Source organism: Stylophora pistillata, chromosome 7 (assembly GCF_964205215.1).
Source record: "Stylophora pistillata chromosome 7, jaStyPist1.2, whole genome shotgun sequence".
NCBI lineage: Eukaryota > Metazoa > Cnidaria > Anthozoa > Scleractinia > Pocilloporidae > Stylophora > Stylophora pistillata.
Genome location: NC_142525.1, coordinates 18,280,043 through 18,306,128, shown reverse-complemented (window position 1 = coordinate 18,306,128; position 26,086 = coordinate 18,280,043). Strand labels below are relative to the sequence as shown.

General features: G+C 38.9%; 2 protein-coding genes and 1 long non-coding RNA gene across 12 annotated transcripts; 2 read left to right on the top strand and 1 right to left on the bottom strand.

Annotated features, from left to right (window-relative positions):
* Positions 1 to 19: 19 nt before the first annotated feature.
* Positions 20 to 17,331, top strand: LOC111334626 (uncharacterized). 5 transcript variants are annotated; one of them, XM_088727561.1, is made up of 25 exons: positions 20 to 636; positions 3,176 to 3,445; positions 4,236 to 4,301; positions 4,857 to 5,234; positions 6,089 to 6,289; positions 6,907 to 7,962; positions 8,160 to 8,231; positions 8,666 to 8,890; positions 9,513 to 9,671; positions 9,996 to 10,049; positions 10,383 to 10,436; positions 10,736 to 10,804; positions 11,128 to 11,352; positions 12,425 to 12,583; positions 12,948 to 13,001; positions 13,331 to 13,743; positions 13,948 to 14,110; positions 14,380 to 14,439; positions 14,575 to 14,775; positions 14,915 to 15,076; positions 15,290 to 15,349; positions 15,502 to 15,726; positions 15,950 to 16,123; positions 16,469 to 16,699; positions 16,981 to 17,331. In XM_088727561.1, exons 1-25 carry the CDS (start codon positions 516 to 518, stop codon positions 17,202 to 17,204), a joined length of 5,076 nt encoding a protein of 1,691 aa, XP_088583687.1. In that variant the 5' UTR covers positions 20 to 515; the 3' UTR covers positions 17,205 to 17,331. The 5 variants fall into 5 exon arrangements, with proteins under 5 accessions (XP_088583687.1, XP_088583689.1, XP_088583688.1 ...); XM_022940420.2 differs by having other exon boundaries at positions 21 to 594; XM_088727564.1 differs by having other exon boundaries at positions 22 to 636; positions 3,176 to 3,274.
* Positions 9,843 to 19,069, bottom strand: LOC148726955 (uncharacterized). Of its 3 annotated transcripts, XR_015989566.1 has the most exons (7): positions 18,749 to 18,884; positions 15,213 to 15,325; positions 12,832 to 14,649; positions 12,400 to 12,517; positions 11,613 to 11,662; positions 10,726 to 10,837; positions 9,843 to 10,525 (listed from the first exon to the last, which is right to left on the bottom strand). It is a non-coding gene; the product is annotated as an uncharacterized LOC148726955 (long non-coding RNA). The 3 variants fall into 3 exon arrangements; XR_015989564.1 differs by having other exon boundaries at positions 9,843 to 10,837; XR_015989565.1 differs by lacking the exon at positions 15,213 to 15,325 and having other exon boundaries at positions 9,843 to 10,837; positions 12,832 to 13,049; positions 18,749 to 19,069.
* A 129-nt stretch (positions 19,070 to 19,198) lies between these two features.
* LOC111334650 (uncharacterized) lies at positions 19,199 to 25,749 on the top strand. 4 transcript variants are annotated; one of them, XM_088727566.1, is made up of 6 exons: positions 19,199 to 19,395; positions 20,246 to 20,410; positions 20,695 to 21,027; positions 21,158 to 21,199; positions 21,539 to 21,604; positions 21,941 to 25,749. In XM_088727566.1, the coding sequence occupies exons 1-6, from the start codon at positions 19,305 to 19,307 to the stop codon at positions 21,955 to 21,957; spliced, it is 714 nt and encodes a 237-aa protein (XP_088583692.1). In that variant the 5' UTR covers positions 19,199 to 19,304; the 3' UTR covers positions 21,958 to 25,749. The 4 variants fall into 4 exon arrangements, with proteins under 4 accessions (XP_088583692.1, XP_088583691.1, XP_022796187.2 ...); XM_088727565.1 differs by having other exon boundaries at positions 20,683 to 21,027; XM_022940452.2 differs by lacking the exon at positions 21,158 to 21,199 and having other exon boundaries at positions 20,683 to 20,889.
* The last annotated feature ends 337 nt before the right edge of the window (positions 25,750 to 26,086 follow it).

Here is a 26,086-nt window from a genome sequence, read left to right as displayed (position 1 = left end):
TTCTTTATTCATTAAGGCGTTAAGGAAGCCAATGCAAACACCTGCTTTCTGGTAGTGTATGGTCCGACTCATTGACCATGGTAACATCAAACTTGCGTCATTTAAAACCATTATTTTTGACGGTCTGAAGAAACCCTATTACAAAGATTTTCCTTTGATTCCATGTGACGCTCGTGAGGCCGAATTTTCAAAGTTCAAACCATCTTTGATGCTTGCTCAAACTGCACAGGTTTTTTTAAAATTTCATGGGACATTCTGAGACGTTTCAACAGCTGAGAAAACTTCAAGTTCTTCAAATCTTAAGATACCATAAAAAAAGGCCTCGATATTATGGGTCACTGGTGTGAAAGGTTGCGGTATCGAGGTTCTCTTTTAGTACCTCCCATGGACAGACGGAGTTGACGTAATATGACAGTAATTTATCAACAGTCTTTCGACATGAACAAACAGTTTTCCAATTTACACCCTTTTGTGCACATTCACGTTTTCATTAGACATCACTTTCAAAACGCATCATGAATGTTCACTTTTATCTGCTTTCGATGGTTGTTTTTACGTCGATGCCGGTAAAAAGTGACAGACAATTCATGGAAGGTAAGTTTAAAGCATTTGAAGCAGACGTACACTCTGCCCCAGGTAGGTGAAGACAAGTCGGTTACCGGTATTAATTTACATGGTTGGTTTGATTTCAAAATTACTCGCACGTTAAAAAACTTTTCTACTTTGCAGCAATCTTTCGATTTTTCTTTTTCCGTATTGTATTTTATGGGTTTAATTTATTTTCGGTGGTAAAATAACTGAAGAGACTCGTTAGCAGTACAATTTTTGGTAATAGTATGTACCTCGCGAATGCAATCAAGAAATTCTAGAGAACCCTGAGGTCATATTCATGATTATGATTATTATTGTTTGGTGCGTTTGTTATTGGTTTGGTTTTTACCCTGTAGTCATGACATGGCAGAGTTCTTAAGAGCAAGCTCTTAAAGTCTTGTGTGCCAGTGCGCAAACCTCTTGACTTATAACGGTTATAAAAAAGGGTCAGTTTAAATCAAATTTTAATCTATAACTCGGCCAAAAATCGATAACGTTTTATTCTTGAGGATATCCTAAGTTTATCTCCTTGGTATTTATCTTACATAGGCCATAATTTATTCTAATCAGGTGATTTGGTTTCAACTGAGTTGATAATGTAAATTGGCCACCGTAAAGAGTTTTTAAATCCTACGTTATGGGGATTAGCCCCTCATCAGAGCAAAGGAACGTTGTTATTCGCTCACCGCTGACTAGGGGCTAAAGCTTGAAACGTCAGCTCAAGAAACTCTTCACGGCGGCCAATTCATCAACTCAATTCATACCAACTTATCTTGTTATACCCCCCACCCCCGCCCCCACCGACACAGCACCACAGTTTCTTGAGAAACTTATCCCCTTTATTTATTGGAATCACTGCCTACAACTAAGTACCCGCTGAAAATTGAGAAAAAATAAACATCAAGCTACTCCCACCTTGGTTTCTTTTCGATTCCGTCAATATAACAAACAAGACACCCGTTTTCCGTTTTTCAATGATAACTGCTCTCTGTGACAATCAATCAATCAATCATATCCTTTATTTAAACACGATGAGGTTTAAAGGCTGGGAGCTTGTGGGGTCGTGTAACAACAAGAACTTTTTTGGGACAACCTCGACAAGGGCCTTTGCATAAGTCCAACCAACGAGGTCCAAACTTAAAGGCCCATTTTCAACCGGGATGCCTTGAGCGCCCGGATCATTTTTCAGCTATGAAAAATACGCTATTTTCCTCGTAGTTGTGGAATCGCTTTGATATCTTCTTCCATCTTACTAATTAGGGCTTTCAAAGTTCCATCTTGAATCATGTGCGAACAACAAACTATCGTAGTATCCATATCAGTAAATAGTTTTTAATTCTTACATGACGGTGAAAAACGTCATTTGAAAAGTTGATGCCGCCGAAGAAGCGGTCTAGAGGAAGGCCGAGTCTGCCCGGCTCGGCAAAGGTTATTCGACTTCGAGAGTCTGTGTATGATTTATGGAGGGCAAGGAAAACAACCATGGGTTTCGGTAACACTACAGACAGTGCTTTTGCAGAAATGTTATTGCATCGTTCCTACGATGGAACTAGAGACTCCGGGGAGATTTTTTCGAAGTGGGAATAATTATTTGACTGATTTTTACTTGAGATCCTGAGATATGTATGTAAGCGATCTCATTTGTACAAGTCATTATTCTATAATTGAAATGCGTAAAGTAATTCCGTTTTGGCCAATATTGGTTATCTGTTTATATTTTATTTAGTGTTGAAACCGAACAATTTCCTTCAACATCAAGTAAGCTTTGTACAAGTTTTATACACAGACTCGATTTATGATTTTTCAATCTCAAATATCTAGCTGCAAATTTGTTTACTGTGTTCTTCACCAAAGCTTTGTTTTTCTTTTTAATAGTGTTTGTGAATGACTATCAGAGTTCGCCATTTAACAATAGGGACTTTAAGCAGTTAGGACGGTAACGCCACGGAAGACGTCGACTAAAAAATGAGCTTCTACTTTTAGTTAGAATTTCGAAAATGGCTGCACGTGTTTACTGTCTCGTAGGGCACCAGACCTCAAACTCAACATAACGAATAAAAGTAGTGTTGAGTTCCAAATGTAAATCAAAATAATTTGCCCCCCGCGGTTTTGCTGCGCAGACGACGCAAATTTTGGTGATTTCACGTTGTTGTTTTGCAAAAGGACGGCTAAGAAATGTACAAAGTTTTAAAACGCACGTGCTGGGCTATTGTTCTGCCAATTAGATGTATTGTTTTTCCACGTTCTCGTTGCCGTAGCCGTCGTGGTTTCCTTAAAGTCCCCAATAGCGCGATTCCAAAACAAAAACAAACGACTGCAAAGGATCTCGGATGAAAATGGGCCTTTAAATAAAGAAAAATGAAAACAACCTACAGAATGAAAACAAAATCTATCATACTCCACCGTTACTCTACTACGCTGCATGCAGTATTTTAGCTTCTCTTTTATCCAACAGCCTGTGAGTGCGCGTTTGTTCCTGTCGATGGTTTTTATTCGATAAAGCAAATCTGCAAATGACATAAGCCATAAGCAAATGGGTGAGGTCTTGGGAATCTTACGCAATACATCCCATCTTTTGTCGCAGAGCCTCGAACTGAAGTAGAATATCAGCCAATAGGGGAAGTCGAACGAAAAGAGGTGAACGAGTCATCAGTTTCAGAAGTGTCTAGCAACCCACTTCCAGGTGAGCCCAAACATGCTCAAGTTGTCAGTATAGAACACGTGAGTAATATAGATCCATCTCAGACGTCCATGCCAGCATCAGTCTCTGTTCATCTTCCTGAGGTACCAACAATAAGTGGTAGGCCTCCTGGAAGCGAAGAAGAACCAGTTTCCCCTCCTGCTCTCGAGCCAGGTGAGCCATTTACAATGAGTCAAATCAAGAGAATGTAAAGGGAAGTAGAAGTATGTTTTCCAAAGGTTCACTTTACTCTGATATTTTACGTGAAAGCAGTATAATGGGATATTCCTGATAAAAACGACTCTGGAGCTTCATGTATTACTGGACAAGATTTCGCAGTGAGACACCTTACAGAGGACAGATGAAACTACCTTCCAAAATGATCTAAAAGGAAGACAACATTTCCCAACCAAAACTCTGATTTTCCCCTTCCCCATTCATTTTCCCTTTATTTAACGCAGGACGTTTCTCGTAAATATAGATTATGAATAAGAGCAGGTCTCTACATCATTGGCATCAAAGCCGGCTTGGTTTTCCAGCACCCCTCATAGCACATCATATAATTTAAGTCTGTGTATGGCACTGCTCCGCTAATTTATTAAATTAGTTTCACTACTTCAAGTTAAAATCATGATGTACTTTATATATTCATTTTCTCGCACTCTATTAACTGCTAACAGAGTTTAACTATAGCTGCGTTTAAGCCATCAAGTAATGTAACAATCAATCTATCAGTGAAAACGGAGATCGCCGAACGAGTTTTTTCTCCCTTTGTTTTAAAGATCAGCCTCCTAAATTTGTATTTACCTCATGAAATATTTTGCTAACATACAAAAAAATCTAAAATCGAATGATGATTAGCAGCTACTAGTTAAACCATAAAGCAACTGAAAGAAACTGTCACGAACTGTGCTGTCAAAAATAATGAACTCAATCCTAAGACTACAAACGAAATATTTCGTAGAGCCACCTGTGGTACAACTACCGCAACTTCCATTCCCTTTGACGACACCATCAACATCGACCCCTGGTAAGACATCTTTACTGATCCAGTTGAACACCATTGTTGAGAGCATGTAACGTGACAGTATGTATCTACCTCACATCACAGACGCTCATGTTGTAGGGCGCCGGACTGCCGTGCTGGAGTTCGAGAGTGCAAGCCCCGGACCGGAGCAATACTTAGGGTTTTGAAATAACTGAGGAGAATGCGCTGCCCTTGCTATGACATCTGTAAATAGTTAGGCATTCTAGTACTCTCGGAAAAGGACAAAAATCGTAGGCCTCGCTTTCTGGGACTTCTCTGTACTGGTTAGCAGGAGACTTTAAAGAACCCGCACACTTATCGCAGTGGTCTGGCCTGTCTAAATATCACAAATTACATACTTACGTCCAGTTTGAATTTGTTAGTAAGCAATACGATGGTCAGAGCATTTTAAATCTTGCCTTTATTTGTAACTAGATGGCATCACAAATGAAACGTTGCCATTTGACAAGATAAAAAGAGGCATCGAAATAACTGTACATTATACAAATGATTATCTTAGTCTCTTGCTCTCACGTTTTTAAATCCATACCGTTACAGCAGGATGCCATAAAATGATGGACTTGGGCATTCTGATGGACTCCTCTCGTTACGTCTCTCCATCACTTTGGGAAGAAGAAAAGTCAATTGTTGTGACTCTAATGGAAAAACTTGACATAACTCCACTTGGAACACATATCAGTGTAATCACATTCAGTTCAGAGGTGGAATTTCCGATCCCATTCAATGGATACAAAGACAAGGTTGATCTAAAGAGGAAAGTAGCGGAGTTACCTTATAATTACCGCGATGGATTGTCTCGGATAGATCTTGGATTGACTGCAGTCATGGGGCAAATGTTTGTTCCACGAGATGGAGTCAGGAACCTGAATAAAGTGCCAAGGGCTCTTTTGGTGTTAACCAACGGAAGAACAGACGGTGCGAAAAAAATTATTATGACATTAATTTCACTGAGGTTTAAGTATAATAATGTCTATATTTGGTTCAAAATGTTGTTGTCGTTGTGGTTGCTGTTTTTTTGTGGAGTATGCGAGTCTCAGACAAAAGTGAATAACACAATGGGCTAATGATACAATTTTCCGCCAACTTAAGATCAAGTCCAAACACATAAACGAGTGATTGTGCAGTTGAGGGAATCTGTCATCCAGTGTGAGATCATCTTATCACCCTCTGTTTATTTATCTTAATCCTTTGATTACATGTATCCTCTACCCCCCTCCCCCCCCGGTAAATTTACTATCCATTCGATTACCGCCTCATTCACTCTTAATAAGTGCTTCAGTGTGCAAAGAAGGATTTGAATCGTAATACATTCAGCGATGAAGTACTGACATCACATTCGCTCACATTCGTGCATGTTTTGTACGACTCGACTGGTGTTAATTAAAGAACAAATGATATAACTATCATTTGAACCGAGTCAAGACTGGTGCTCTAAGGTGAAAAGGTTAATATCGTCGTAAGACACGTTGGGCGATGGAAACTGTCTACAAGAACTACATCACTAATTAGATGTAGAAATAAGCTTCTCATTACAAGTCATTACCCTTAAATCGAAACCAAAAAGAGTAAAACCCTAAGACATACTAGTTAAGCCTTTGTCACACGGTTCAGTGCTTTGCCTAAATTTTTTCAGTGAGTTTGTCAACAAAAGTCAGTGTTATTTATTAACCCAGTAACATAACTCTGTTGGGAACATAACTATATACCGTAATTCTATGGGAACTTTTAATTTATTGCTTAGAAAAACTCTGACATCGAATTCATTTCAGGATCACAAAGTGCAAAGATCTTTCAAGCTGTTGATGATCTCAAAGATGCTCAAATAAAAGTCATGTTCGTAAAACTGGGAAATTTAAGAAATCAAGATTTCTCAGCGATTACAAGGAGTAATTCTTTGGTTTTTAGCGAGAATGACATCGAGGGGCTGTCTGAGGCATTGTTGGATACGTGTGCTGAAATCTGCAGCAATGGTATGTCATCATACGAAACTAACTGACGTAAAACACGATTTGAGCTGAGATGAAAAAGATCGTTCTCTTTGTCGATTACACTCGCTGATTTCTCTCGGTTTCAAAGTTAAACAAATTTAATTTTTCAAAACGTATAGGTTACAAATGTTTAGTTTGATGAGACAGAGCAGATTCGAAAGAGGAAGAGAGGTCAAAGATTGACGAAATTTTAAAGTATATTAATGCAGGAGGCCATTAATGCGATGGAGCACAAGATTATCTGCTCCTGGAAATTAATTCACTTATTTTTTAAATTAGACTTTCGCGTTTAAGACGTCGGTTCCTCTCTCAATCTAGCTTTTTTAATACAACTCGGCTGCAAAATAGTCTGCTAATAAGCTGAACCTACACCAACCTTCCTGTCAACCGACGCTTCGTTTGGAATTTCTTAAGAAACTTTTTAAGTTATGATTCACGAGTTCTTTTAATTCCATTTTTATTGAAATGTTGATGTTTTACTTTCGTAAGATACCCGTTAGCTGGGCTCATCGAAAAACTCTCAGTTGTGATAAATCAGGATAAATTCTAGCTTTATTTCTGTTACATTTTTTTTAATGCTTCGGCATATCTTCTTCAAGAAAAGAGTACAAAACCAGTGACGTTAGCAGCATCAGTACCACCCACTGCACCTACACCTCCTCCTTGGCCTGCACCTCAACCTCCACCAGCTCCCTATCCTGCACCCATTCCGCAGCCTCCTTCTCAGTGTCTATTTCCCGAATGCAACTTTCCTTTGGTTTGTGTTCAAGCTTCGATTTATGCGACTTGTGTTCCTCCTCCTGCTCCATCAGCATCCACCAACAATTCATGTTCTACACATGGCCCATGCCTAACAACAGTTATCAAGACAGCGACTGATACAACAACTTTAGTATCAACCAGCACTCAAACAGAAACAAGTACAGCAGTTGCTACCATAACGAACACTGAAAGAACAACAAATACAGCACTGACCACACAGACCCACACACAGACAGATGTTGTCACTGCAACTTCTACTCTGACTACTACAAATACACAAGTAGCCACCAGCACTTATCACACCACAGAAACAAGCACAGCTGTATTAACGAGTCACCAGCCAGTAACCAGCACGAAGACTCTGACAACTACAAGTACAAGGATAGTAAATACCACTGACACTCATACTATGACTACTACAGATGTGATAAGAACGACAGCAACAACTACAAACATTGTGACGAGTACTGCAAACAAAACTAACACACACACCTTAACAACGACTAAAACAGACACAGTTACTAGCACAGGAATTACAACAAGCGCTTTACTGACCACAGCCACTACAACAAACACCGTTAATACCACTCATCTCGCGACAAAAACACTAACTAAAACTCTGACTACAGTGGCAACGCAAACTTCAACTTCAACGTATAATGCCACAAATGTTATTACTGCTACGACAACATCTACAGCTACAGCCACCAGTACTGCTGTTTTGACAGCAACAAGCACTGCTAAGACCACGGAAACAATGACGGCAACCAGTACAGCAGTCCTGACACAGACTTTGACCAACACTCACAACCAAACATTAACACAAACTAAGACACTGACAGCAACCTCTACCAGTGTGGTAACCACTTGTAGCGCTAACTGCACCAAGATAGGTAAGTCCATATTAAATTTGGGCTGAAGCTTTGTAATGAAGGATGTTCATTTCACAGAGCTTAAAGTAGGAAACCAACAAGTTTAAAAAACAATTTGTGCCTGATGTGCGTTTCTTGTGTAGATAGAACGTATTTTTTTAAAATCATGTGCGATTGACTGAAAATTTTGGACTCTAATCTCAATTTTTGTTTTTCAGAACCGACTCCCAGTCGCTCAACGAACACACCTACAGTGTCCTCTTCGATGAGACCAGAGCCAGAAGCACCAGGTACTGGTTTAACTCCGTTTTGAATTCTAGGGGGCTAGACGTTTCACTGAGGATTCAAAATCAATCTAATTTTTCAATATTTTAATCCAGGAATAAAATTTATTTTAACTTCGCGAATAGGACTTTGAGCGCGATGCTCGACTAGTCTGCTGGAAATTTATAAAAAGTTTCTGATGAGTCTCTTAGCCTAGACGAAACGAGGCGTCACATCAGCAACGAAATATTTTCGCGAAAAAAAAAAAAAAAAATATTAGGCTTATGTTTTCCTTGTTATTTTTTACCTGCAGATGACCACTGATCCATAAGTATCAATTATGACTTTCCTACAGATTCCCGCAGCTGAAATTTTCCCCAATCGTCTTTTATTCTAGCCACCGCATCTCTCATTGCTTTTGATTTTCTAAACCAAACTGTGTTTGTTCTTATTTTTCCAGGCTGCGCCGTCAATTACACCAAGTTAGGTTGTTTCAAAGATGACAGAAAGAAACCCCGCCCATTACCAGAGCTGCTTTTTACTGATCGCGACTCACGTAGTGAGGTCTTCAGCGGGAAGACCATAGATTGGAATAACTGGGACACATATATGATTGATTTGGTTTGCAGATGCGCTAAGGCGGCCAAAGCAAAGAAATACAACTATTTCAGCCTTCAGTACTTTGGTAAGTATCCAATTATTAAACTTTAAAAATGTGACCGACCCTTAGCAACTAAAATATGGCGTTGGTATATCCAAAACAGTCAGAGATCTTCATTATGAGTTTGTTTTCTTGTTCCTTCCCTCAGCTCTATTAAAGGTGTATCGGTTTTGGGAATACTGAAGAGGTCTCTCACTGTTTCAGGCTTAATCTAGCATACCAACAACAAAAATTTTTCCCAACAAAAAGTTGTGAAACTCAGTAAAATGTGAGCGAGTAATCGAGTAAGTAAGAAGGACGCCATTTACTTACTTAATCCTTAGGAAGTGCAACGTGATTAGGAGACTAATTGCTATGATGGGATGAATAGTGTTTCGCTTGAATGACGGGACTCAACAACAAACTCACCTCACACCTGACCAGACGCTGTAGAAAGAAACCCGGGCCCTAACTCTCTCACCCTAATAATAGAAATAATTTGAGTAAAACAATGAAAAGTTATCGTCAGTTAACATTGGTTGTTCGTTTGTGGGGAAGAATCTCTGTCAGCATACACAATATTAAACAGATTGGCTCACTGTATTTGAGTGAGCTGCGAGCAATGAAGTGCATAAGACTTACTACTGTCCATTTCAAATCTATGTAGGCGAGTGTTGGTCTGGACCGGAAGCTGGAGAGACATATAATCGGGCTGGAAGTTCTGATAAGTGTGTTACCAAAGGTTTCAAGAAATGTGATCCTAGCAACAAACAAGAGTGTGTCGGCGACAAGAACATCAATTTTGTTTATGGAATTGATGTAACAGGTACAAGAGTAACACTCGCATTAGCCCGTGTCATGTATTGACACGATGCCGGCCTACTTAGAGTATGAAATGTTCCAAAATACGTCTGTTACTTTATCACCTGTCTTCTTAAGAAGTTCGGATTAAGAATTTTGGGTGTCCGGAAAAATTAATGTTTGCTTTGCTCGAGTCTTAAAAAGTCTTAAAAATCGGTTTATTTGTTACAATAATCGATTGTGGACAAATTGACTAAATCTCTTGTGTTTTTCGCTGGAGAACTACAGCGTCTAACCTTGTTGTCTAAAAGTTCATGTTTCAAGCAGTTGTGACTCCTTTGCTTCACAGTGCCGGTGACCACTCCAACTCAGACTCCCTCTACTACTCCACCGGTGACATCAGGTATAAAGGAAAATCTTCCTTTCGGAAGTATCCAAGCATCAAAAGAAAAATGAGAAAAAGAAATGAAAAGAAAAACGAGAAAAGATTGAGCGATAACTAACTGATAACTGATAATTTTCATCTTTTTCATTTCATCAGCGATAACACAATAGTGTTTGAGATACTATTTCAACAAAAATTACAATTGGATGCCATCGTGTTTCATTTCACCTCGTTGAATGCAAGGATAAATTGTTTTTATGACGCGAAGAAGTAGTAGGAAGAGTGGTCACTGCAAAAAAGGAGCATTTCAACAAAATGTTTATCGTATACGTAACATTTCTTGTTCCTTAGTAACGGTATCAACCTCGACCCAGCCTCCTTCTCCAACATCACCAGTTAAACCCGGTAAGTCATGAGTCCCTGCTCTCTAACTCCACTCTTAACACGAAATAAGATAGCTGCACTGAACGTCTCAAACCGTTCTATTGTTCAATCTTAAAAAAAAAATCATCGAAATCAACTGCATCGAATTATCTATGACCACAAACAAGATCTCAACAGCAGTTTTTGCCTGCTGTGGGTTTCTCGTACAGGTAGAATGAGCTTGGTTTTCCAATGATGTCCTATCGACTTACTTATTTGGACTCTAGTTTCGTTATCTTCGACATATTGACAATGAAAAATCCTACTTCACTTTTTTTCAGAGCCAACTCCCAGTCACCCAGCCACACCTGTCGTGTCTTCCTCCGTGACACCAAACCCAGCAACTCCAGGTACTGGTTATACTACTAACTTATCTGTAAGAGCTAAAATGTTTATTAGACATTTCAAAATATTTTCAATAATATTTTTCTATCGAGGGACAATATTAAGTCAATAATAATAATATTAAGTCAATATTAAGACAATATTAAGTCAATGCTGCCTTCTTAATTGCTTCATGCAGGTGAACACTGACCATTAATTTAAGTATCACTCACGGCTTTCCTACAGATTCCCACAGTTGAAATTTTCCCGAGTTGCCTTTTATTCTAATTACTACAACTCTCATTGCTTTTGATCGGCAAACAAACCTGTGCTTGTACTTGTTTTTCAGGCTGCACGGTCAATTATACCAAGTTAGGTTGTTTCAAAGATGACAGAAAGAAACCCCGCCCATTACCAGAGCTGCTTTTTACTGATCGCGACTCACGTAGTAAGGTCTTCAGCGGGAAGACCATAGATTGGAATAACTGGGACAAATATATGATCGATTTGGTTTGCAGATGCGCTAAGGCGGCCAAAGTAAAGAAGTACAACTATTTCAGCCTTCAGCACTTTGGTAAGTATCCAATAGTAAAATTGTAGAAGTTTGACCTTCGCGACTTGACTATGTTGTTTATAAACCCAAAACAGTCGAAGGTCTTTTTGGCTTTTATTTTTTGTTTCACCCTTGAGTTGTTCACTTATGTGAAACCACAACGGGGCTCTCACTGTTGCAGGCTACGTAATCCACGATGCCGACTTTAATATCTTCCCAACAACAAGATTTACAATTTGAAAAAAAAATATGATCGAGTGCGTAAACAAGACGCCATTTACCTGACTTGATTATTGGGAACTGCAACCAAATGACCGATCCGAACAAGTACCTGCGTAAAAGATGAACGATAGACTGAGTAGATTCATCGTGTCTTTAAATTTTGACAACCAATGAACAGAAAACCAAGATGTTAAGTGACAGTTTTATTTCGGTATAAACTATACCATCATCAGACTGAAAATACATACAAAACTAAGAGCTTACACGATGAATCTACTCTATCTATCATTCATTTTTATGTTCTCAAATTATCATCTGGCTTTGGCTTTTGGAGTAATATCCGAAACACTGATGAACAAGCATACAAGTTAGCTGTAACTATTTAAGCTCCTAATTTTGTATGTATTTTCAGTCTGATGATGGTATAGTTTATACCGAAATATAACTGTCACTTAACATCTTGGTTTTCTGTTCATCTGTTGTCAAAATTTAAAGACACGATGAATCTACTCGGTCTACCTGCGTAAATATTGACTTTGATCCAAGATACGTAGTATCATGTTGGGAGGGGAACGGTGAAGGTTGAAGGAACTCTCTCACTTTAATGATGAAAATCAACAGCAAATTCAACTCACACCTGACCAGTGGGTCTAGAAACAAACCCGGGCCCTAATAACAGAAGGCCAACTTTCTCACACTGACCATAGAAAAAATTTGAGTAAAACTATGAAACTGAATTAATCATCCATGAAAATTGGCTTTCCCTTGTGGTTACGAATCTCTGTCAACAAACGAAATTTAAATTGTTTTGAGTAAACTACAAGGAATGAATTACATGAGACTTACCACTGTCCATCTCAAATCTACCTAGGCGAGTGTTGGTCTGGACCGGAAGCCGGAGAGACTTATAATCGGGCTGGAAGTTCTGACAAGTGCGTCACCAAAGGTTTTAAAAAATGTGATCCTAACGACAAACAAGAGTGCGTCGGCGATAAGAAGATCAATTTTGTTTATGGAATTGATGTTACAGGTACTAGAAAATTAAAGTTACGTAAGCCCGTGTCATGTACCTGTATTGAGGTGGGGCCGGCATACTTACAATATCAAATGGTTTATATTAGTTCTGTTTCTTTACGACGAATTTTCCCTTCAGTTAAAAAAACTTTCAGAAATTTTATGTTGATAATGATCTTTATGCTTTTCATCAACAATAACGGAAATGCATTTAAACAGGAGTTCGACAAAAATGACGACTTATCGCCTGAGTGTTTGATTCACCTCCTTGAATGCAACGTTCTTGGTTATGAAACCATGCAATAGCAGCAGGAGTTGTAAACGTGAAAGAAACATTTCCATTTGTTGCAAATCAATATGTGCTATTTCTTGTTCCACAGGAACAGTTACCACTCCAACAAAGCCTCCAACTCTAACACCACCAGCGGAGCCCTGTAAGTCAGGAATTACTATCGACATCCGTCCTCTCCAACTAAATTGTCCTGTAACAGTAATTAAGATAGCCTGAGGGAAAACTTTTATGTTGTAGTAGTGTTGAGCCCACATCATGAATAGTGACTGCATCAAGTTGCTGATTACTAGACAACACTTAGCCAAATGCCACCGGCGTAATCAAAAGCAAAATACCTCAGTCAATTCGAAACAAAGACCTACTTTTTTTTTTAAATGTCTTCCTTTATCAGTGGAGCAGCTGTAAACCTTTGTTTATGTTGGGCTGGCCAAGCTTGAACAAACTAATTCCTTGATTTTCTCTCTAACTCAGTATGTGATCAAGCTTTGGATATTGGGGTGGTCATTGACTCGTCAGATAGCATAACATTGGAGGATTACAACCTGTGCTTGAATTTTGTGGCCGATTTAGCCAAGCGTTTTAAAGTATCCGAACAGGAGACTCATTTTGGAGCGATAGTATTCAGCACAACACCTCAGCTTCAATTCAGTTTCGCGGACAAAGAATTTTACAAACTTAAACGCCTGAGAAAGAAGATAAGGAGTTTTCCTTATTTGGCAGAGGGAACTAGAACGGACTTGGCCCTTACGCTTGCTGACTTGGAGCTGTTTTCTGAGCAGGGAGGAGACCGGCTCTATAAGCCTGATGTTTTGATTGTTATTACTGATGGAAGAACTCACCCTGTGTTAAGCAAACCATACCCAGAGGTTTTACAACCACTCCAGGTAAATAATCCAGTTTTCTAGTAAATCTTTTGAGGAGTTTCTCGCACTTTTGTAATTTTAAATTTTCTCAGTTTTTCCTATTATTCCATTAGTGTAACAAAAAAAACATATAACATGACATGTTCTGTAGTGTGTTAGTCAGTTGTGCAGTCAAAGAAGACAGAAGGCAATTAAAGCTTACGTATATTTGCTCTTGCTTGATAGGCTAAGAATGTTAGTGTCATAGCTGTTGGCGTTGGAAAGGATGCGGATAGTAAGGAGTTAACAGCCATAGCCATGAATGATAAGAGTCACGTGTTAAAGGTCGATCAGTACAAAGATTTAGTAAAAATTCTCGACGTTCTCTTAAAAGAATCATGCAATAGAGGTTAGTATGGCCCAAGCCGATCGCGTTTCTTAATAGTTTTCATGAACGCTTTTTTTAATCAAATTGATGAACAAGCATCGTATAGAATATTAGCAGGCGTGATGATAATAAACCCTACCTTATGTTGAATTAGTGGGTACGAATCTCGTAATCGACATTTCTTCTCTCAGTCACAAAAAGAACTTTCACGATTCCACTTTTTTTATAGGGGTCTTGGATTTAAATGTGGCTTAAATAAGAATTGATGTCAGTGTTTTTATCACCCACAGCTAAACCTCTTACCGCCATCAAAACACCTCCTCTGTCACCTACAATGGCTGCTAACCTTCGTAAGTTGTATCAGGAAAAAAAGAATGTTAGATAACCATCGGCTTTGTTAGCAAACTTACACTTCAGTTATTATCTAGTATTAGTCCAATATAATACAATTTACTTCGAAAGTTCCGTCTTTCTTTTTCTTCCAGGTAAATGTAACATCGAGTACCAAAAGCTTGGCTGCTTTGTGGATAAGGAGCGTAAGACTAGTGCACTTGCTCTACCTGAAAAGATGTTGAACAAAATCGTAAACTGGGATCAGTGGAATGTTTGGCTTCCAGATTTCGTGTGCAGATGCGCCAACTTAGTTTATGAGAAAAACTATGATGTGTTTGGGATTCATTTTTTTGGTATGTTCACCTGTTTCTCACTTAACGTCTTTAAATTGAATGTCGCTCAGTTATCGGCAAAATCTCAAGTAGTCTTGTGACCTTAGACTTTATCACGGCCATCGAGAAAAAGGATTAATTTGACTATCTGAACCTCTAGGAGAGTGCTGGTCCGGTGTCAAGGCCGGTGATACATACAATATGTATGGTGCAGCAGAGCAGTGTTTAGATACCAACCAACAGCAGTGTGGCGCCCAGTCAGTCGGAGACTGCTCAGGAGACCAGAATTCGAATTTCGTCTATCGCATTGTTATCTCTCAAGGTTAGTTTTGATACTAATTTTGAATTAATTTTTGCGGTAAACTTCGAGTGGTTATATTTTGAACCCCGTAGTTTGTCGTGGATAGCTACGACAATTATGTTCTTATATTGTTGTTTTGGCGGTTCCCCGCTTTTACCTTTATGAAAACCTTCATATTGCTGACTTCCAAATTGTAGAATGTAACTATTAAGCTCATCCTCGTTTTTACAACAGGTGCACAAGTAGAACCCTCTCCAGTCCCTGAGACAGCTACAAAAAGAGATGGATTAAAGGGTAAGAGTTGCAGCAAACACTTCAACTGCCTTCCACGATCATGATTTATGTTCTCTTAATCTATGGCTTGTGACTAGGTTAAATTTTCGTTACGGAGCCCATATAGCTCTAATAAAGAGCTGAAATGAGATGTAATTGATTTTTTTTAATAGAGAACTGTCTGGTGGACTTCACAAAGAGAGGTTGTTTTAAAGATTTGCAAAGTCGGAGACCTTTGCCGCAACTGATGTTCACAGATCTTGACATGAACAACGCCAAGTTTAGCGGTTTCTCAGTGGACTGGGGAAGCTGGAACAGTTATCTGGATGATGTCGTTTGCCGTTGTGCTCAGATTTCGCGATCAAAAGCTTTTGATTATTTTGGACTGGCAAATTTTGGTGAGTGTCTGTAGGTAAGGACTTGTCACTGTAGCTGGCCTGACTGAAGGAGTAATTTTCTTAAGGTTCTATTTCTCATTAAGTATGATTGTGAGTGGCACCATGTTGCTGATCATTAAGTTATTTTCATTTCAAGCTAGAACTTTTTCAAGTCTTTACTTCCTCGTTTGGAGTCAATCCAATTTTTTCTTTGTGAAAACTTGAGTTTGCTTTGACGTGACAGGTGAATGCTGGTCTGGAAAAGATGCTGGAAAGACATATGAAAAAGAAAGCAGTTCTCCATTCTGCATTACAAAAGAATTCGCTGAATGTAATACAGAAGATGAAAATGTTTGCAGTGGAAACAAGACCACTGCGTTCATCTATAGTGTGAAAGAGAATATGAACACCAAGAAAGGTAATCATGGAAGCGTACACTGAGTGGAATAATTAGTCGTTAGTCATAATGTATTTACTCTTTTACATGTACAACCTCTTAACGCACTGATCACAATTGATTGAAAGAAATTTAAAGAAATTGCAGAAAGGAACCTGTAAAAATTCACACTCGGACGGGATTTGACTGAACATTGCTCTTGCTCTCTCTCTCTCTCTACAATAGGTATCCTATCTCGAGCTTCATATGAAATATTTGAAATAGAGCATTTCCTTCTCGATGTTATCAGTAAGTGTTGAGCAAAGGTATTTTTTGTTAGCTGTGCCCAAAATCCGTACTCAGTTTTTTCTTTCCTTCGTTCTCCAGGGAAAGATTGCTTTACTCAATTTCAAAATGTCGGGTGTTACGCAGACAAACAAATCAGTCCTCGTCCGATTCCAGAACTTATTTTTACTGATATGGACATAAAATCACCAAAATACAGCGGTAAGAAAGCGCAGTTAGGGAAATTGCACACCTACATTGATGATGTTCTCTGTCGGTGCGCTGAGCGTGCCCAGGAGCTTGGTTATGAGTACTTTGCAGTGCAGAATCACGGTAAAGAACTTTACTTTAATGTTAAATTCATAACATTGACTTTTTTCATTATTAACGCAAGTTGTTCGTTATTCAGCTCACTTTCAGCGTATAATCTTTCCGAACCGCTAATGTGTTTTAGCGTAATTATTTAAGATCCCTCTTTAGCGACCGCATCTTCTTCTTTCTCGTCATACGGATTTAAACAGCAAAAATAATTCCATGTAAATTGATTTTTCACGGTTTTTTGTGTTAAAGAGGAATCAGAATGTGGAGGTTTTATAGAACGTTATATTTTTCAGGTGAGTGTTTCTCGGGAGACAATGTCGAGCAAAGCTACTACAAAGATGGTTCATCAAAGCAGTGTATCACAAGAGACTTCCAGCAGTGCCCAGAAATAAAACCTGGTAGTAAAGAGTCTCAGCGAGGCTGTATCGGAGTGCAAGGTTCTAACTATGTTTACCACGTCGGAAATTTGACGAAAGAAGGGAAAATAGACGCCGAGAAAGTACATCTGGGAAATTGATAGGAATTTCGATTATGTAGTAGTCGACTCCAAGAGCATTCATTTGGGATATCTGGAAGCATCCCCCGTTTCACCCAATAGTTTGGCGCTGTTTAGTAGAACTTAAATCAATATTTTTGGAACTTTACAGTCTGTGCAAATTTCCTGTCTATACATTCATAGCATTCAGAGTTTCTCTTTCTAATTAACTTAGAGTCAAATCACCTCACACCCAATGGCACGCCAAGTGAACCTATCCTGGAATTTAACCAATTATTTTCACGCGTCTTTCAAGGCGCTGTCAGTGAGATGTAACAAAGACCCTCACTAGACCCAAAGTCCACAGAATTTATCTGAACTATCGATTAAAATTTTTTGTTGGCACGGTCGCTCGCATGGATCACCACCCCAAAATTCACTCGAGAGTGAATTGCTCCAACTCTAAAATCACCCGACAGGCGCTTAGCTGAGCAGACGTGATCATTGTTTGGGTAAATTCTATACAAATGTGAGATCCATAATCGTATTTGTTACAAATGTTTTGTACCAGGTCTATTCATCCAGTTTAGTTTAATTTTTTATTTTTTGAGCTGTACAGATTGACAACTGGGAATTTGTTTTCATTGTCTCTCTGGACAACCAGCCAGAGGCTGCTCCTAGTTTATGATGGTGAGTGGGAGGGGGGGGGGGTGCTACAGCCACTATTCATCGTTAGTCATGCAAGTGCCAGGATTTGAGACTGCAACGCAAATGCAGACCAATAAAATGTCGTCGAACTTTAAAAGGAAACTATACTCCTTCAAGAGAGGATAGAGAGACTCCTTATGGAGTAAAACACGAAAATTCTGGGTGACCACCGGAAAAATGAGAAGATTGTCTGCAAAAATCATTCTTATTATACTAAATCGATGGAGATGATTGCCATAACGGCCTCAAATGTACAAAAATAGATAATAAATTGACATAATTAAGCGTACTACTGAGTAAGGACTCTTTGACTCTCAGAGTCAATGGACTCTGAGGTAAATAATTGTCAGTCCACTTAGCAGACAAACCGGACCATACGAACTAAAAATTTTTTTTCTGCCGGACGTTTAACGGCTTTAAAACTTCTTCACACGATGGTCATGAGCAATGAGCAATTTCTTTCAACAACAATTTTAAATTTATTGCTCAAAAATGTCTGTAAAACACCTAATGTTTCCTATATCTCACTTTCATGGTGCTCTTCAGTAAACTGAAAATTTAATTACTTGCGTTTTTTTCAAATATCTTTTCACAGGCAGAAATTTGAGCCAATTTCTTCAACTTGAAAAGAGCCCTCATTAGCCCACCGATAGCTCGACCATCGCTCGACCATAGAGAAAATAAACGGTTTACTTGTTGGGAATTGGCAAATTAAGATTTACAAGTGATGAATAGAAATCACAAAAGTATCGCCCCCTTCTGCCATCTCCTTTAAACGAACTAACACTTTCTTAATGAGCATACTTAAATCGGCTCCATTTTTCCTTGACTAAACCAATAATTCAACCAATAGAAAACTTAAAACAAGATTTTCCTACCTAGCCGCTCAGTTAAAAGTCCTGTCGGTCCATCTAGAAACTGCTTGGGACAAATAGCATCAGTATGTCTAAGACGTTAGTCTAGAACATAACCAGAGGATAGAAGCCTGAAGCTAAATGCAAATGCAAATGCTCACGTTTCAGTCATTCCACTAACAGACCCAGTAAGCAGGTAAATCAAAGCATGTGGTCAAACCATTGAAATTTGTATGGGTGGAGCCAGTCAAGTCTGGTCTACATGCATTCTTGACGTAACATCTGTCTGTAATAAATGCAAGTTAATGAAAATAATTTTTGCAAACATAGACAAGCGACACGTGAGAACCATAAAAAAGCAACAAAATAATTTGGACTTCTTTCGCAATTGGCCTTATTATGAGCGATATGACGATAAACCGAATAGACATGTAAGAATTCTGACGTCATGAAGTCAATTGGCGTTAAATGGAAAGGCTGTGCCGTGGTGAGCTAATGAGTGATTTGTTACCCGCAGGGATATTTCCCCAAATTTTTAAGGAAATACAATTGCTCGATTTATATGGCATTTATTTAAAGCATGGAGAAATATTTCCACCTTATACATTTTGCTTGCCTTATTTCATCTCTTCTGTGGAACGTCAAGGGCGCTTATTATCTAAAACCGACAGGTAAGTGTTCGAAAACATTTCCGAGACAACAGGACTAAACAACCAGAAAAATAGAACCAGACAAGAGTAAACACGACGGGTGACCTGTCAAAATAAGGACGAACCATTCCAATTTGTTATTTCGTACTCTGCCTTTGATCGAAATAATCCTCTTTGTAAAAATCGAAAGGAAGAGTCTACTGCTCTGCCGATACTAATTTATCAGCATACGTCACGCTTTTTATCTCGCAAAGTCCTCTTCGGGTGCACTGTCATCCCTGTTTGTTTGCCCGCTTCAACCAATGAATACATTGGAAAGTCCCAGTATTTACATAGAAGGGGCACATAATAATGAGCTCAACAGCTTGTTGTTTACTCTTCGTGGAATTTCTTGAAAATGATACATGTATTTATTTAAGATCCTTTTAAGCTCAGGATTTAATCGAAGAAATAAATCAAAGACCTACAAATATGATGACTACAGGTCACTGTCTTTGACAATGCATCATGGCTTACAGCAGATCTCTTGCTTACAGTCATCTTTAAAAGTTTACTTGTAAAGGTAGCCAGAAAAAATTGAAATATGTGTAATTTGGAAAGTACAAACACATTGGACACATGACAAGATCAACGAAACTAAAGTCCACTGTAAAATAAAATTGAAACTTTTGAATTGAAATTGGAATTGAAATTGAAACGAAGACAGAGATAACCGGAAGGGTATCTTGTTTAATCCTTGTCCCGCATTTGTCAAGTCTTTATGAGTCAATTTACCCAAGCAAATGTGGTCAGAGCTTTCGAAATGCCTTCGAAATGCGCGATCGTGTTTCTTCACTTTCACCGTCATGCGTTGCAATTTTTTCGATTACAGGTCGATTCGAGATAACAGAGATCCCATTGCCATCGTCCGTTATTGAACAAATAAACAAGAATACTGCGTCAGTCACACCCAACCCAAGCCGAATAAATGCTACTGGTGTTCATATCGTTACAGCAGTAACAAGAGTTTCAAACACATCTCAAGTTCCAAAGCCAGGTAAATTTATCACTAGACTACAAGCTACCTCTATTGTAAGTACTTCTCCTTTGACGTCTTTTCCTAAAAAACCAAGCGGTTGCACCATGCACCGTTTCCGATCAGTTCAACAAACAGACCTAAGTCTATATTTGAAATACTGATAACTTACAAGATCGCGCAAAAGGTTCTACTATTTTGGAAACCTTGGAGATGGATAGGTGAAAAATTCTTTCCACTCATGGTAAAGTTCAAGAATGGTAAATTAGCAAACTTATGTGCAATGTATTCAGTTTCTGCTTCAGCTGCATCACAGCAACCATGCCCAACTACGCCCACATGTTCTTGTCCATGTCCGAAACCTACACTGAGTGGTAATCCACTGAGTCTTCGTCCTCTTCCCTCCCAAAATAACAACACTTGGTGCACCTCAGTGTGTATTTGCCTTTGTATCGGTGGTGCTCCTGTCCCCATCCAGCCTCCCACTGCCGAATCTAAAGGTAAAGCGGCTTTGACTACTCCTAACCTAAAAGTCACCAGTCCCATGTCAAACCGGTCAACTACAGCAGTACCTTCCAGTACTCCAACGATCTCAAAGATGTCCAGATCAGTCTCTAATGTCTGCCCTGAAACTGCAGGTAGCTGCAGTGCTTGACTGTCTCTGTTTTAACCGTTCTTCATTCAGTTATTTCGTTCGTGAAATGCTTCCCTTTTCACTGAATCAACTCCTGCTTATTTTATTATCAGCACTTTTTCCTTCGCTTTCAGTTTTTTCCACTTCCGAAACTCATCTGAGTTCGTTAAGAACAAGTAAGAGTCTATAGCTACTTGTTTTTCATAGCTACCCATATGAAGCAAACCAGTGTTAACTTTACACGGTCAAGTAATGCGCACATCAACGAAGTTGAAGTAAACGAGGCTGATTTGATTAGTTCAAATGTGTGACTATCGCTAGGTTTCCGACTGTTTAAAATACTGAAGAAACTGCAATGATGGCATATGTTAGCGATCATTGGGAAAAGGAAGGATTTGTATGTATCTGTGATAAATGAATTGAGCCGACAGCCTCGAGGTTGCTCAATGAATTCGTGCTAGCGTTATCTTTAATCTTAACAGAGGTTGTTTTACAACGAAATCCCTCTCTTACAGGTCAAAGTAGACCCAGTGCGACACTCAGTCCAACCATCACAGAATCGATGCTCCCTTTTCAGCAAGGTAAATATTTATGTTCAAACATACTTTGAGAATAAATCTATATATTGAAAACAAGTAATGAGAATTTGTCATGGTTCGTTCAGCACTAGTAACTTATTTTCAAGCTTGAATACCACCTCGGCCCGTACTGAATAAAACTGTAACGTGTGGCTTCCTTTCCGACTGTATTTTCCTATTCTTCATATTTGACATAGTTATGTGTTTCAACAGAATTTTGTGTTTGACAACACCTTTTGATTGCCATTGCAAAGAGAATTAAACTTATCAACGGTCATTCTGAGCCATATCTCATGTGAGTTATATTTATATTCTCTAACACTGGGTTTGTACTTACAGGCCCCGCAGAAAACTAAAAGTCACCAAGGTACTTCCTAAAAGGTGTGGTTTGGTTGTTGTGATTGACGATAAAGCAGCAACTTGGTCTTACAGGGGTATATTGTGGCATTTGCAAAATGGGTAACACTCTTATTTCTTTGCAATTGCTGACAGGAATTTAGAACCTGTAGCCACTCGACGGGTCAGCTAAGCTCCTGCGTGAAAGTTAGCTAAGCTCAAGGCGAGGTTACGACTAGTTTTATCAAAAATTTGACATGCTTATATCTACATTAATAATATACATGAAAAAATTTCTCAGTTCCGATTGGTTAAGATGAATGCAGTTTTCAGTTAATTCAGTGCAGAAGAGAGTTGATTCAATGCAGAAGAGGGTTAATTCAGTGCAAAGAAAGAAACAAACCAGACATTCGGATTGGTCAGAATGATTGGTCAATGTCAATGTCAATGTCAAGGTCAATGTCACTTGCAGGGCTTGAATAAATTATTTTTGCACGTGATGCGCGCGCTTTTCTTCTGCGTAGTTATGAGATGCTACCTCGTATTTTTTCATGTATATTATTAATACATAATCACATGATTTTCTCGTGCAATTTGGAATAAATAATCACGTGTAAATTTTTTCAAAGATCACAAATTGCACTCGCCCTACGGGCTCATGCAATTTTGTTAGTCTTTGAAAAAATTTACTCGTGCTTATTTATTTCAAATTGCACTCGAAATCATGTGATTACCTATACATATATTCATTTGTGCATATTTTTCGTCTGAAAAATTGTCGGTATATACAGTGACATATGTATCACATAAAATGTTTGCGCTACATAGATCCCAACTTTAGGACGCACAGAAGATAATTGTGATTTCTGATAAAACAAAAAAAAGACACAAGAACTACTAAACAAGAAAGGTTTAAACACGAGTGTAAAGATTCCATAGGTACGTGTGACATAAATTAAGTCATAAATACTTTACTTCTAAGTATCTTAATCTCTAAGTTCTTCTGTAATTAATGAAACAACATTAATAAACCATAGAGGCACATAAAAGAGACAAAACGCTTTTTGGGCTTTATGATAAAGATGAAAAAGGAAAATTCTGTTGTCCTAGTGAGCAGAGAAAGATTTTTTTGCGCGAATTGTTAATTCATATATCTTATTAGACGTTTTGCTGTGTAGTATCGCTGAGTATTTTTACGAGTTGTGCCGTATTTTGACGAGCCGTACTGGCTCGTAAAAATACAAATAACGAGTAAAACTACTTGGCGATACTACACAACAAAACGTCTAATAAGTTATTTATTATCCAACACGCCAAACTGTTATTTCAGTGTGGGCGAATTTCGCGGATATTTATTTTCGGGGAGTGCGTGACAGAAGTATGCAAAGCGGAACGGAATCGGCGCGTTGTCGTGTTGCTGTTTCTATTTTCTTCAATAAATGAAGAAATTTCCGGTCGTCTAGCTATTTTTCTTCGTTCGATTCATCTAATAAACTTGGATGTATATTTGCCAGCCATTCTGACTCTTCTTCGTCGGAAATATGATTCAATTTGCCCGCCATTTTTTTTTTTCGTAACTACAATTCAATTCACTTGTTTAACCGGTACTCTAGAGTACAAATACCGCATGATATTTGTACTCGTCTATGGCGTTATTTGTACTCTACGAAGTGTAGTTGGATAATAAAAGGAAATATTACTGAGACATTGGATCTTTACTCTTAGAACGAGACAGTAACCTTGGGTTTCACCCACGTGACCAATACCTTAGCAACGGTTACTGTCCGCCATCTTGGTGTCCCTCGAGCGTAAACAAACCGTATCTAACGAAGAGTTCATGTGAGAAAGAAGGGATGGTTTTATGCATTATTGTTGGCTGTTCAAGAAAAAGTGGAAAGCATAAAGACTAAGGATTTTTTCGTATAATAATTTAATAATTTTATTATTTCTATGATCTAATGCGCTATACCTAAGATCATTACAAATCAAGGGGAAGAACAGGAGGAACTAGAAGTTGTTGTATGGTTCGAGGCTTGCGGCTGTTGTAGATCCTCGATTTTTTGGTCGAGCTTTTCTTTGAGCTTCTTAGCCGATGAGAAATCGATGTCTTTAGTCCTCGCATACGGCACTTCATTGACATATGTCGGCAAAATCCATGAGCATTTTACCTGAGTGCAAGTAAGCTAGAGGTGTCACGAAAACTCACACCCCGAAAACTCAGACCTCAGACCTCAGACCCCGAAAACTCAGACTCCTCGAAAATTCAAGAGATAAACTCGACTCATGATCACTCCTGGTAATGCCGCGTGTATTTCGACCTTTTGGGTCTTGATCCAACTGAAGCAGCAAAAACAAGGCCGCAAAATCGTCCGATGGTTGAGTATAAAAACATTTTAGAGTGACACAAGACTTCATTTAGCTTAGATTTCCTCCATTTTCCCGTTAATTTTGAACTTTTCATTCACAGTTAACGGGATTAAATGCGCTCGCTCCAACACCAAAGTATTAAAATGTGGCGTGATTTTGACGAGCCGAAAGGGACGTTTGTTTACCTTTTTGTACTTCGTCGCACAGATCCTTGTTGTCGCTCTGTTAAAATTCTTCAATATTTCGCGATAATAATGGATACAAACAGAGACTCGGCCCACCAGTCCCAAAACGAAGACAATTTTGCGACCCTTGGGCTAGAGTTCTTAAATGAGGCAGAAAGAGGAAAACAACGCGAAAGAAGACTCGGCATCAGCGCCGTAACGATTCGCTTCACTGAAGAATCACTCTTGATATTGTTGTCCGTCTTTCGCGTCGGATTTGTCGCATTATTCCACCGGTTATATTATAAAACAATTAGTTCATGCTTTATGCTATGCACTATCGAATTATGGAGCACTTCGGAAGCTTGGAGAACACTTCGAGGGACCTGAGTTTTCGGTGTCTGAGTTTTCGTGACACCCAGCGAGCTTGCCATGAATTCTAGTAGTTGCCTCTAACATAAAATAAAACACTCGTGATATGTGAGCATGACTCAGCCAGTCCAGCTTTGCATCCCAAACAATGGGCTGACAAAATAGTCCCATCGTTTTCGGAAATGACCCAAATGTTCACTAAAGGATCATTCATGCTGTGAATGCCAAACTCGTGCTCTCAAGACATACTTGCCGGCGATTACTTTACCTACAACTGAGGTTACAAATCCCGACACCATTTGATTAAACGCCTCTAGACTCTTCAACGCCTTGAACTGCTTCTTAGTGTAGAAGCTGGTCTCAAGAACGAGGTAACTCAGCAAGTCCGACGCTTCCACAGGAGGCAAGCATTTTGGACTGAACTTCTCGGCTGGTATGCTTGCAGGATCAACCCCAATGACCGAGATCTTTTGCAAACATCTTTCCTTCCAACTCTCTAAGCTTTCGGCATACTCAGAGAGCACTGGGATACCTTAAGATGAATGCCAGATACTTTTATCGCTTTTTTATTTTTTTTAGTCAGCGAAATAATAGGGCGAAAAGAGAGAGGGCTTCACTATAGAAATCGACTAATTATTCATAAATTTGACACCCGAGGGACACCAACATGGCGGACACTAACTTCAGCAAAGCTTGTGACGTCACCTGAAACCCAACAATATTCGTGAAAAAGATGCATCATACTGACAGAAACGCATTTTAACTAAGTTTAAGTTGGCATCAAAATAGCATTCAGCACCAGTTTACTTTTGTATGATCTGCTGGGGAATAAACGTAACATTTGGGGAGGAAATACATGTATGTTGAAGAAAGAGAATAATAAAATAACACTGAGAGTGCTTACTTCTACCAAGCTTTGATTATTATTTTATTAGAGAGGGCATACATATACGAAAATATGCCGACTAAGTGCGTTTTAGAAGGATGTAGCAACGTGTGAAATTTGCAAGAGGGTATCGCGCTTCATACATTCCTCACACAACATACCTGGTCGGCATATTTCGGACAATATCGACGAAAACCTTCCCAAACAAGTGAAAATGTGTGAAATGCAGACTTTCGTGTTCTCGCTTTGACGTCACATTACTCGCTAGAGCCATTCCTCTTAAAACTCGGTCGTGGGGCGAGATGGCGGCCGATGTTCCGTATTTTGACCGGGCACAGAAAAGTAAAGATTTGAACAAAT